This window comes from Aythya ferina (genome assembly GCF_964211825.1).
Source record: "Aythya ferina genome assembly, chromosome: 18".
NCBI lineage: Eukaryota > Metazoa > Chordata > Aves > Anseriformes > Anatidae > Aythya > Aythya ferina.
The window spans coordinates 1163212-1176637 of record NC_140317.1 but is presented as its reverse complement, the minus strand read 5'-3'; the positions used below and the strand labels follow the sequence as shown (position 1 = coordinate 1176637).

Sequence of the window (13426 nt, the reverse complement as noted above, 5' to 3'; positions counted from 1 at the left end):
AAGCAATCCTTCCCAAATTTCTGGGGCTCAGAATAAAAATTCTGGGGCTTCTGCATACAGATTACAGATGCCAGGACCTGCTTCTCTATCATGTGTTACGTCATGCTAAAATTAGAATACTCTCAAGGTTCGTTAAAACTCTGAAACGATGTAACAGCAGAAGTTGTACTGCAATTTTTTTTTACAAGCAAGTAAGAGAGATCTGAATATTTCAAATCAGCTTTAAAAAAAAAGTTTAACAAAATACTCACAGCTAAAGTGATTTTGCCTAGGATTTCTTCTGGAATAACATCATCTAATACACTATATACATATTTGTAAAACTTATCAAACGAGGTAGACATGAGCTCCATACAGATCCAACAGTCACCCTGGAAAAAGAAAAGAATCATTGTAACTGTCAAGCTTAAATGAGAAACAAAAGCCCAGAGAGCATCCCTTGAATCCAATAAAACACAAACAGCAACCTGCATTTGACAGGAAGGATAGATTTCACCTTGATTAATTTCAGCCATTTCAGCAGCAAGTCTGAATTAGTCATTGAGAGCAATGGAAGAGTAACACCAATACATACCTTTCCTCCACTCCATTTACCAGCAGAGAAATCTAACTGACAAGATCAGACCTGACATTACAATTCAGATGCCTGAACCTAAATGAATCAAAGTCTCAAAAACTGCCTGGCTCTCAAAAAGGCTGATGGCACAGTGAGATACAACCATGCACAGTAAGATTGAAAAAAGACCCTTGCAGTTTATGACAACCCTGCACGGGTCAGAGAACATTTCATACCACATTTGGAGGTATGATCTAAGCAAGAGAAAATGAAAATAGATTTAAGAAGGTGGTGGGGGGGGGGGGTTGTTGATTTATATCTTGCAGTTAAGTTAAATGCAGAAAATTGTAAGACATATCTCTGTTAAGCTAAACAATCATAGGAGGGTAACATGTTTATGAAACTCTCTCCTGAGATCTGTGAATCAACTTGCTCATGACAGATTTGCTGGGGAGAAGAAATGGATTCCCACAAAGATGATATATAAAAGGATTTCATCTTTTGTCATAGTATGTATCTAGTATATGGTGATAAATGGCTTAGCCACGGATTGATCTCAAATTTCACATTTTTGAACATTTTAACTCCAGTAAAGGACAATTGAATGCTTGGTATGACCTGTTTCTATAGAGTATAATGCACTTCATGCAATGCTTCATTGCTAGGAAAACACCAGAACTACAGCCACCCTCCCCAGAAACTACACATTCTTATCTTCTACAGGCAGTATCACAATAAGTGTTAAAACCACGTTAGCTGTCAAAAGTAGAGTGCAAAAGACGGTTGGCCAGTCTGGTTGTCTCATTCTGGTTAGGCACCATCCAAAACACTTGTGTGAAGAGCAGTAGCTTCCGCAGGGAACACTGCCCCTGGCTGCCTGGGTGGCTCAGAGCACTGGGTGCCTGCCTGGCGGTGACTTCTGCCTGGTGGTGACTTAGCTGCACATTCCTGGAATACAGGAAGTAAGAAATACAGGAGAAGCCTCCTTGTACTGCAGAAGGTAGATTTTTTTCCCCTCAAGAACGAAAACACAAACATGCAAAAAGTACATACATGGAAATTAAATTAGGAAAAAAAAAAAAAGAGAGAGAGAGAGAGTATAGGCATTCTGGCAGCGCAGCAAAGCCCCGTGCTCCCATCCCGTGCACCTCCAGTCACTTCTGTCTGAAGCAATCTGCCGGTGCTCCTGTCAGCCAAGAGCAATTCTCAAGCTGTACTCAGATGATTAAAAAAGCTTGCAGAGCCATGTGTCTTAAAGCCAAAAAGGGGGGTTGTGCCCACTCAGAATGACCTCCTGGACACCATGAACACACACCGAGGAATGAACAGCATCCACCAAGGCCTGACTCCAGTCCAAGCACTTGGTTTATTGGGAACAGAAGGGGCCAGCAAAGGTGGTATCAGCTCATTGCCCACCCAATGGAAATGGCTGGTACAAGCCTGAGCCCAGAGAACAAGCATTTCACCTGAAACAAAGAAAAAGACACTGATCAAACAAGCACTGTGCTGAACACAGAGGCTGAGACACTGCCCAGAGAGAGGCAAATGCAGCACAGTGGAAGAGGACACAACTGGTGTTTCAAGTGACTGACATGAGCCAGTCACAGAGAGAGACATGGAGAAAGGAGATCTCGGGCTGCTGGATAAAGGTTGGAATGGATGGATTTGGATGAGAACTTGATCTGATTTAAACTGCAGAAATGAAATTAGGTAACACATGCAAAAAAAATCCCTTTTCAACACTGCAAACAAATGCAGAGTGCAGCTATGGCACATATCATCAAGAGCGGCTAAGAAAAGATAAGTGGATGCAGCATTAGTGGTGCACACGAATCAGGTGAAATTGGAACCACACCAGACCACTACAAACTATCCACAGTGAAAGCAAATACAGACTTGGTTCTACTGCCTGCAAGTTCGTTGAAGACATTGCTTCTATTTTGACCAGCTTTGCATTAAAAAATTGGTAATGTGCTATACTCCCATGCTGCTGTACCAAGACTATAGGTAACTGGATTCATTCAAGATTGCCAGAATAATACCGACCACCTGCAGCCTCACATTTGTGTCCCATCACACTAATACATCAGTGTCTTCAGTTGCCCAGGCTACAATGGGATCATGTTTGTACAGGAAAAGCAAACTGAAGTGAAACAACAGGCAAGGTTATCAGAGCTGTGTCCATAACAAAAGCTTCACAGCATACTTTGTATGCCTGCAGGGTTGCAACATGCGTGTGACTGAGCACTCAAACATGTTCGTGTGTAATCACAATACAAACTACTCATGATCAAAAGCACCAAAGGGAAAAAAATCAAGAGATGGTTTAGTTGCTGTCTTGAAGTACCATAGAATGATATAGAAATCCTGAATGGGAGCATTTATTGATCTGGTAATATTAAAATCTACCTGATCAACGTGAGTTCCTGTCAGCAAGATCAGTGAAGAAAGATGACAGCTTTTCAATTATGCAGTTTCATTAAGACTGGTGATGAGACTGAAAATCGTACAAGTTTTCACCTCTTCTTGAGACTTGAAAGGACTTACCTAGAAGCAAAGTTGATGAATTTTACTGGGAACAAAGAGGAAGACTGGCAGGAGCAACTACATACTTGTCATCCAGCCCCTTTCTTAGCAAATTATACAGAGAAATGCTGATGTACATGAGAAAGTTCTGCTTCACCTTGAATTGTGAAGACAAAACTATCTTAACAGAAGTTTATCTTCAATTTATGCTTCCAGGTCAGGTTGATTTCTGATTAGAAAATGACAAAGGAAACATTTTTTCTCTTCCAGCTATAGCTATTCTTCCAAAGAATTATATTTTACTTCTTTTCAGGTACTAAATTACCAGGTACTAACGCACTTCTTGTAGACATACCAAAAAATACCCAGGAATGCCCTACACTTACTATTTCATTTAAAGTACCACTGCCTATGCTCCAGGACATACACAAAAACTGTGTCTTAACCAGCAACTAGGCTGCTTCAATTCCTGAATGCAGTGTCCTTAGTTCCCAGCCCGCAACTGAGCATGTCACAAAGATGCCACTAGGCTGAAAAGCAGCTTGGCACTAAAAGGACCTGGAGTCTTGGTGGACACCAAGGTGAACATGAACCAGCAACATGACCTTGCCACAAAGAAGGGGAATGGTATCCTGGGCTGCATTAGACAAAGCATTGCCAGGAGGCTGAGGGACGTGATCCTTCCCCTCTGCTCAGCACTAGTGAGGTTAGACCTGGAGTGCTGGGTCCAGCTCTGGGCTTCCACTACAAGAGACATGGAGCTACTGAAGACAGCCCAACAGAGGGCCAAAAAGATGATAGAGTTCAGCCTGGGGAAGCAGCAGCTCGGGGTGGGGGGGGATCTCATCAATTTGTATAAATACCTCTTTCCCTCTTGAGAAAAAAAAGTAACAAATAGTTGCTTTAAACAAGCAGTTAATGTGGTCATGATAACCAATGAAACATTCCCAGACTTAGAGGAACAGTCTCAAACTAAATTAGTTGTTAAGCCTGTGGCAGACACACCAGGAAAGACAACTGCTTTTTTCTCAGATTTCTGCCTTCCAAACAGTAACTCTGAGGGAGAGTCTCGGGGTCACCCATGGCAGACGTACGGTTCAGCCGGTGCCACAGTGACATCAAGGTCACAGCTTCACAGGTCCAACAACGAGATATGGACTGAGCAGTGTGCTCTGCCATAATACACTATGGGTTAAGATGCTGTCGGCTGAGGGACAACCACCGCTACTTCCCAGAGAAGACTCATTCCCGAGTCAAGTTCCCCTGAAGGGTGATGGTTAACAACACTTGGCATTCGTGCCCTGTCTGATTTTCACGTCTCAATGGTATCACTGTAGCTTATTGTATTCAGAAATTTTTCAAGAGGATGCTTCAAAATAGTCAAACCTGCCAAAGACCAATAGTATTCAAGGGGAAAAAAAGAATCTTTTTTTTTTTTTTTTTTTTTTAACCTTTGCAAATCAAAACTTGTCATACTTAGGAGAGGCTGCCACAGCAACTTCTCTTTTTACGGTTGTTTTCCTAACTGCAAGCTGGAATATATGTCTGTCCTCAAATTAAGTCCTTCAACAGTTTTGTCCAATTTGGTTTACTACTACTACTCCCTGACTGTCAAGACTCAAAAGCTGAGCTCTGTTTCTCAGCACAAACAGCTCACTCTTCTAGACAGGCTTCCTGTCTTTCAAAACAGCCCAGCAGCTGTCCTGCTGCCCTCCCTGAAGCTGTTATAATCTTCTTGCTAATTATTTGATTGTGAGAGCTGCCTACTCAGCATTCAAGCTCCTCTGAAGAGACTCAAAGTGAAGTCTTTCACCCTTTAGGAGCAGAAGGAAAATGACTTCCCATCTGTAGCTCAGTCTATCCCCAGAGAATCTGAGACCTGGCTCAGAGCAAAAGGTCCCAAAAGGATGTGCCTTTTGGAATGTTTTTCCTTACTTTTCACCTTGAAATCCAGGAACAAAGGGCTTTGTTTACACGTGTCTTGCTATAGGACTTCCTGAGAGAGGAATCTTTAGTAATGTCCCACATGTTCTTATACTCTAGAGGATGGTGTAGCAGTGAGCTGGATCAGTTACTTTGTGAACGAAGAGCAGGAGGGTGAGACAGGTTCAAACATACTGGTGAAATTCTTTTTTCCCCTTAAATACTTGCTGTCTCTGCTTTCTCTGCTGTCATAGTTCCCTGCCTTTAAAAAACTTAATTAACGTTAGAGCATGTAATTAATATGACAAGACAGACAATCTCATCCAAGTCTGTCTATCAGTTTGTCTTGCATACCTTTGAGGTGTGTGCCAGCCATGACAGACTGAGGAGAGGGGGAAGTTTGCTTCCATTTCAGAAACACACACCACCGATGCTGAGGGTGTGGGCAGAGGGGATTTCAGGGACAAACACAGTATACCCCTGAGTGACCTTATTGAAGTCTTTCACAGAGCACCCAAAGAATGGTGCCTGGTTGCAGGAAGACAGGATTTTTTGACAAAACAAAGGGTGCAGCAAAGACCAAGCTGACAGTTGGATGTTGATCAAGGTTTCTGTATTATTTATGTATGTATACTTACATTCTGAGATGTGCCTAAAGTAGCAGAGGTGACAGGCTCTTGCAGTTCTGAACATGTTGCTCATCAGCAATCTGGCAAGATATTGTCTTGCCCAGAGACTTTTCTTCAAACCAGCTGACAGCCTTATCATTTGTATTTCAGCAAAGCTGCAAACTTTCAGCCAAGGCTGAGGCTCCACACTTGCTAGGAGTTTGAAATGCGTGAACAGGGACAACACCTTCTCACTCAAAGTGTTCAACAGATAAGACAAAGCAAAGCATGAAAAAAATAAATTATTTTAATCCTTATTTTAGGGACTGAAATTTAAAGCCAGAGGAATAAACTGACAAAATAACAGAGAAAGATTCTCCAGAAGCAGAAATTAAATATTCAGTCCCAATTTGTGGTTTGAATTGCCAGATTCACCTTCTCCCTCTCAACAGCTCTCCATTAAAGCCCCAACAGACTCTGCATAGGTTGCTACCAGATAATAAGCAAAGATGAACAGCAGCAAGTAGGTCTCTATTTTCCTTCTTCCCTTGGGTAGGTGTACAGGATTTAGACTCAATTAGAGGAAAACAGGCAAGAATGACTGTCCAGGCTGTATGCAGAATGCCAGTTTCCCAACTGTTTTTTTACTGGTCATTCAAATGCAATGGGAGTACCTGAGCAAAGCACAAAGAGAAAGGAGGACACTTTCTGTGTCCCTGCAGCAAAATGCATTCTTTAAAGTACAATAAGTATATGCTAAAACAGTCACAAACACTCAGTGATTAACACTATATTCCTGGACATGAATAAGTGAACTATGTCAGAATTAATTACAGTCAGCTTACATAGATTTTGATGCTCTAATTCTGGTCTTCACTTTGTATAATTCATGAAGCATCATATTGAATAACACACTCTACAGCACATACAATATCTATATGCATAAAAGGTCCAAGCAAAATGCCAGGCCCTAGGGCGGCTATTGCAGATATTGCTCCTTTCAAGAGCACTCATGCAATTTTGGTCTCCATCCCAAAAGGACAGAGTAGAACTGGAAAAGATGCAGAGAATGGCAAGAAAGATGATCAAAGGTCTGGAATAGATTCTATGCATGACGCAGGTTTGCACTTTTCAGTCTGGAGAAGATGTAACAGAGACACGGCAGCGGTCCATAAAATCCTCAGTGGCCTAGAGAGAATTGGTAAGCAGCAACAACTAACTTCCTCTTCAAATACAAAAACTAGGGAAACCACTAGGGGCACCATTAAGAACAGCAGAATGAAAGTTCAAAATCAGTCAAAGTGACTGGCCTTCAAGTGACAGACAGACTACCAAGGGAAGTGCCTCTCAGGGAGCACCGAGGATGCAAAAAATGTAAATGTATCCACAGGGAAAACAAACCATTTACTGGACAAGAAGTCTAGGAAGAATCACTAAGCAAAAGATAGCATGCAGAGCTCAGAAGACATTCAGGTACGTACAACTGAAGGTTATGGCAAAGTATCACATGTGCTTCTTTAAGCAGATCCTTTGGGCCATCCCCAGAGACAGGACCACCCACTGGTCTGACCCAGCCAGGTCGCTTATTTTCTTACACATCTGCAGGTACAAGCCACTTCAAGGAAGAGGCACTTCAATTATGAGTCTCTGACACAGCCCTGGTATGTACGTCTGTACAGATGTACAAATAACTATCTGATCACAGCAGCCACCTTTGTTACAAGGATACTGAGTTTGCACGCGTCCTCCATATGGTCATATCTGATTACTGACATAAATCACATTTGTGTTCAAGCGCAGTGCCACAGAGCTGTGCCCAGCCCAGCAGTGCAGGGGGGTACCACAAGTTCATCAAATGAGAAAAACAGGAGAGAAAGAGAGACTGAAATACGCAGACAGACCTAACAATGAATGGGAATAGCATCTATGTGTTCAACACTACTCGGACATCTGGATATCTTGGTTAAATAACCTTGATGAAAGGTACCAAGCTAAAAATCCTAATATAAATTAACATTCTCTTCTTTATTCCATGTTGGCAACTTCAACGAAAAAAAGGTCAAAAAAAAAACAAACCACACAAACAAAAACAAAAAATTCTGCTATAAATGAAGCAAGTTTGGAGTTCCCACCTCTCTGAAGAGCGCACCATAAAACTGAACAATATACGGGCAGTCACTGCTTCGCATTACTACATCAAGGTCCATCAGAAGCTGCTTCTGTTCTTTTTCATCCACTGTCGACCGAATTCTCTGAAAGAGGAAGAGTGGCAGAGACTTTATCACTTACATGCCATTCCTGTATCTTCAGAACCACTACTGGAGCAACATACCATGGACCCCAAACCCAAAGCTGAGCAGGCAATCCCCAAGGCATGATAAAACACACTCAAGAGAATTGAACCATTTTCAAATCAGAATTTTAACTGAAAACCCCAAAAGCCATCAATACAGACTATAAAATCTCCAATCAAATTTTACTCTTATGAGCATCAGCATTTTCAGATGAAATGGCAGCATGAAATTAAAGAGCAAAGATTTCATTGAAACCTACAGCAAATCAATACATTCAGGTTATCATTTCAAAACATTCCCATGGAGTTCTTAGCCATGTTGGATGGGGCTCAAAGACTGATTTGATATTTAACCAAGGAACATTATGTTTGAAATGACTAAGAAAAGCAAAGAAGGCAAAAAGTTTTCCTACACCTTGCCTTCACCATGGCTGGCACAGTGGAAAAGGCCCATAATGTAATCGAGGGAACACATTGCTCTGGTAATGCTAATGGTGGGCAACAGTCCTCCTCATAAAACTAACAACTCTACCTTGTACTGGCATAGCTAACACTAACTATGAAAGATATAGATTATATGCTGTATGTTTAAAAATGTATATATACCCACTATACTTTATAGTGTATATATAAGGAAAACACTGATTTGGGCTTGAAAGAGCAATTTAAGTTTGAAAATAAAAAAAAGAGCACACATCCAACCATGAAGCTCATTAAATGAAGGATGGAGGAGTCCATCCACAGCTTTTCATGTAATTTTACAGATATTTAGCATCTTGCACTAATTAAATGCATTCTCTGAAACACTAGTGAGTAAAATTATGATACTGAAGAACTGAGTCACACTGAGAAATCATCAAAAAGCAAGATAAAAAAATGACAAGTCCAAAGCAAGAGAAACAGCCTGGACCCTCCTTGTGGAGGAAAGCTATCTGGCTATCCAAGAAAGAAAAAAATGTTCAAGGTTGTGGGAAAAACCTGCATGATACCAAAAGCCAGTCCCACTGAAACTGCTTGGCAGAGCTCACTGCCCTGTGAGCAGCTGCTGTTGGCAGCAAGACCACAAGCATTAGCAAGCACAAGGCTAAGCATATGAAGGTACTTTAAAGGTTGGCTGTTCCTATTACATCACTTGAGATTATAAGTGCATTATTATGTACCTTTGGACTATTTTGTGATGATCCACACAAAGTGAGGACTGTATTGAGACTACAGTTTCCTTACCTTTGTTGTATCCTGGTATTTTGGTATTTCCCCATTCATTCGTTATGTTCTAGCAGTTCTAGTTTGGCCTAGAACAGTAATTGTGTTCATACTGCTCTTTTCCCTCCCAATGAATTCTAGAGTACTAGGGAAAACTAGTAAGAGCCTTGCCCAGCACACCCACAATCTGTAACATCCACACCTTGCAATGTCACTGAGTGGGTGGAATTTTGTAGTTGCAAACAGAGCAAGACAACAGCTCTAGGGACTAGTAATGAAACTAAAACTCTTCACCTCTAGGTCACTGGTTCAAGTCTGTTTCGCAGAAGTTTAGTCACATAAGTGAAGAAGGTCTGATAAGTTCAATCATTTCTTTGTCTTGGATCTACATCATATAAAGCTCTTCAACCCTGTGCTGACATATCAAAGGCTAAGAAGATTAGAAGTCTCTTTCTGGATAGCACATCAGCAGCACTGTATGAAATAATAATGATGTTGCTCTGACCTTGATAGAAGATGATGGATGCCAAAGCCACTGTGGTGGGACCTCTGAGGAGCAGTTTTGTCTCCCACTGAGATGCTACCCACTCCTCTGAAAAGTTCACAAAACAGGTGAGAAGCAATACCAAAAGATCTTTTCTCCATACTGTAACTCACAGCTCTCTTCTGTGCCAATTCCATTAACTCCCTTCCCCCAAAAACCTTTCTCCTGGTCATCTCCTCAGACTCACTCTGCATTCTTTTCACAGCTGCACACTTCTGTCTCAGCCATCCCTGCAGCATGCTTCTCAGATTCTGCAACTTCACCTGAAAGTACCTCATCCCAACTCTGACATTCTCTGCATCTTCTCTGCTCTTACTTCTTCAACTCTGGAAAGCATTTGAGATATTTGTATGGAGAAGGTAATTTTAACAGCGCCCTGGAACAACAGCCAAACCCAACAACTTCTTTTTCCAGCCACAATCTCCCCATGGAGAAATAAAAAGAGCAGGCAGAGGACCCCAAGGATGTACAGTTATGTAAAGGTTATAATACAGAACATCCCATGCGGGCATGGCACCCAAAGGACACCTTAAAAAGCCAACATAAACTCCTGATCAAACACTGCTTTGGAGACTGAAGGGGAGTCTTTTATGAGACTTTTGGATACCGGAGGTTTGCTAATTCAAGAAGAGCGCAAAACCCTCGGAGGCAACATGCAGCACAATGCTGAGCTGAGGTCACCCAGGCTGGAAAAGAAAACAGTCTTAATTCATCAGCTAAGAAGCAAGCATTCATGAGCAAAAGAAGGAAGAAAAAGCAAAAGGTGATGGAAGTCAACAGCAGCCAGTACTCAAACAGCACATGTGCCACAATGAAGACCTGCTACCTAACTCAGAGGCAGAGTGCAAGACACTGCAGCAGTACCCACAGACAGACTCTCCCAAAGACACAGGAGGCGGCAGGAAAGGAAGACAAGGAAGACAGCAGCCTGACAACACCATTTAAGATCGGGATGGACAAGTCTGACTTGGTTTCAGCTCTTATATCTCTCAGCCTGGTTACTCAATTGCATGCAGTTCCTGCCATGGCCAAACAGGCCACATATGGAAGAAGTGTTTTTTGTAGTGGAGATTATAGAAAGTCTGATCTTTAGCAGTTTCTTGTTGGCCTTAAACAAACTGCATAAAATCCTTCAGAAGAAAATTCTCCAACCTTTTCAGCACAAACCCAGGTTAGGAAAAAGGTTTCTGATATCTGAAATAAGAGCTCTAAGTAATGATGGTCTGGACATCAAAAATGCTTGATGATGCTCTGCAATTGTACCACTCTCAAACCTAAAACCTGACAGATCCCAGGAACCAGACCCAAAACAGAAGAGACATCACCCAAGTCCAGTATGCACAGGAAAAAAATCAGGTGCAGTGGGTAGCAACAAAGGGGAAAAGGGAAAGGGGACAGGGGACAAGCACCAAACTGAAAACCTACTTCTTGAGCCAAGAGAGAAAACAGTGCTGTCCTGCGTACGCAGCTCACAGGTGTGCTCAGCAGAAAGTCCTGCAGCAGCACCTGACAGTGTCACCAAAGGGATGGGTGTTATCTGCAGGACAGCAAGGACCAAAAGCTACAAAATGAGCAGAAAGAAAGGGGTTTTGCCCACTTGCTGCTGAGGACAAGAACATTTACCTACCCATCCACAACACTTTCAGTGCTGAAAGAAGCATGTCAGGTCTTTCACTGATAACAACTAGTCTCCCATCTCCTCTAATAAGGCTTACTCCCTCACCATTTCCTTTTAACCCTTACTCATTCACTCCTTTCTCAGTGTCATATCAGCATGGTTTGAAGCACTGTTTTCCCTAACTCTCATACAGCTATCCAAACAGATGAGTGAAACAGAAAATTCCCCTCAATAAACCTTAAGTAGTCTACTCCAGGGAGGGTATCTAATTGTGAGAAGAATGGAAATGAAGATTTACAGCAGAGCCAGCTTGCAAAAATCCCAATACTTCTCTTCAGAAATCATATGGGAAACAGGAAGGTCAGAAAAATCTGCCCCTTGACTGAACTTAATACACTTATGTGTCAACTCAGAGGGCTTTTATGGGCTATCAGACGTGCAGGAAACAACTGATAAATTACAGAAGTATACATAAATACACCTGAGAGCAGAAGTTGTATATCTGATATCTGACAAGCTATTTCAACTGTGAGACAGCCATCAGCAAAATTCTGTGAAAGCCAAGGAAAGACAGACAAAACACCTATTTTAAAACTACGGATAAGAGAGCAAGCACTGACTACAAGGCAAAATGATGTGAGAGGCACTGTGTTCTGAACAAGAAATGGCTCCATAGCTTACAGACTTATCCAAGAAGAACAATGATCTTTTATGGACACTTTATAGGCTTGACATCCCATTGAATTTTATGTATCTCCAAACAGTGCCTTGGCCAGCTTCTCTGATACCCAACTGATCTTAGAATTGCTTCTGAATTTCTCAGGACAAGCGTAGATCAGAAGAAGTGGAAGACTACCTGAAGACTGGTCAAAAATACCACTAGACTAAACAGAAAACAAGAAACCAGCAACAAGATCTGAGGATGTTGGCTGGAACTGGAAACTAGACTAGGTAATATTGCAGAGAAAGACTGAATCAACTAGGTTGATTTATACAGAAGATTGGAAGATACAGAAAATTCTGGTATGTAGCTGAAAATCACTGCAAATTCTGGGGTGGAAGAAAACTGAACAAAAGGACTGAGGAAAAAAATGCCCCTCTCCAGTTCTACTATTTTACTATTACTCCCTTAGTCATTGCTATTTTTGGCAGAAAAATCACAAGAGGTGCAAGACTTTTCCATGGCCAAGGACAAGAAGCCTGAAGGTAAAGTGAAGCACAAGCCATCCTGCTAGTTTCTTGACAGCATATTTTTCAGCCAGGTCAAAGCAAGAGAACTGGAAGAGGAAGAAACTGGTAGAAGGTTCTAACACCATAAACCCAAAGGTCCTGGTGTTCCCTACTGCTGGAAAGAGAAGGCCTGTCAAGCATCCAGAGGTTCAGGAGGTTGAATGGGAGAGAGGAAGGTGAGCGCAGAAGTGAGCTGCACGTTCCTGCTAACCTCAGGCTCTTTGCTGTTGTGCTCAGGCTTCTGGTTGGCACATGCACTACTGTACAGACTAAAGGTTGGCTATTTTAAATGCTTGGTAATTTACCTTGGGAACTCTTCAAACAAGAAAACCTCCTAGCCTTCTAAGGCCCTTTTAAGTACTCTGGCTAATAAAATCCACCCTATGTATTTCCTATGCTATTTATGTAGTAAGCAGAGGATGCTGCTCCAACAGGGAGAATACTTCCTAACATTCATTCAGATTGGGGGATTTTTCATTTATGTATTTTTTATCAGTCTGGAAAACCAAGCATGCCAAGGATTTTTTAAAGACCCTTTTTGTGTGAATGAACATCCTAAAGGGAAAATTCAGGACAGAAGGACAACCATCAGCTGATTGGTGAGCTTCCCAAGAAAAACAATTCACCTGAATAAAATGGAAGTTTTCTGAAGATCCTCTGATCTGCAAGACAGTCTGGTTCTTCAAATGTTTCATGAGGATACCACACAAGATGCGTTAACCCTCCCTGGAGCATCTACAACAACATATGTTGATACTGGAGGGCACACACAAAAGGGGACTGGAGAACAACACATGTGAAGCCTCTGGGATAAGATCAGGAGTGACAGCAGTGCAACAGATCCTGAGAAGGGACCAGGGCTCTCTGCAGAGCAGACAAGCTTTGGAGATTATTCACAAGACAATTACGAATTGCTACAGACTGA

General features: G+C 41.9%; 1 protein-coding gene across 7 annotated transcripts in view; it reads right to left on the bottom strand.

Moving 5' to 3' along the window:
- MAP2K4 (mitogen-activated protein kinase kinase 4) overlaps positions 1–13426 on the bottom strand; it is a 112762-nt gene that overhangs the window by 31433 nt on the left and 67903 nt on the right. For all 7 annotated transcript variants that reach the window (XM_084492510.1, XM_084492511.1, XM_084492512.1 and 4 more), the window contains 2 exons: positions 7746–7865; positions 252–371 (listed from right to left, as the gene is read on the bottom strand). In XM_084492510.1, coding sequence (XP_084348636.1) covers positions 252–371; positions 7746–7865 — 240 coding nt within the window. The remainder of the gene's footprint in view (positions 1–251; positions 372–7745; positions 7866–13426) is intronic.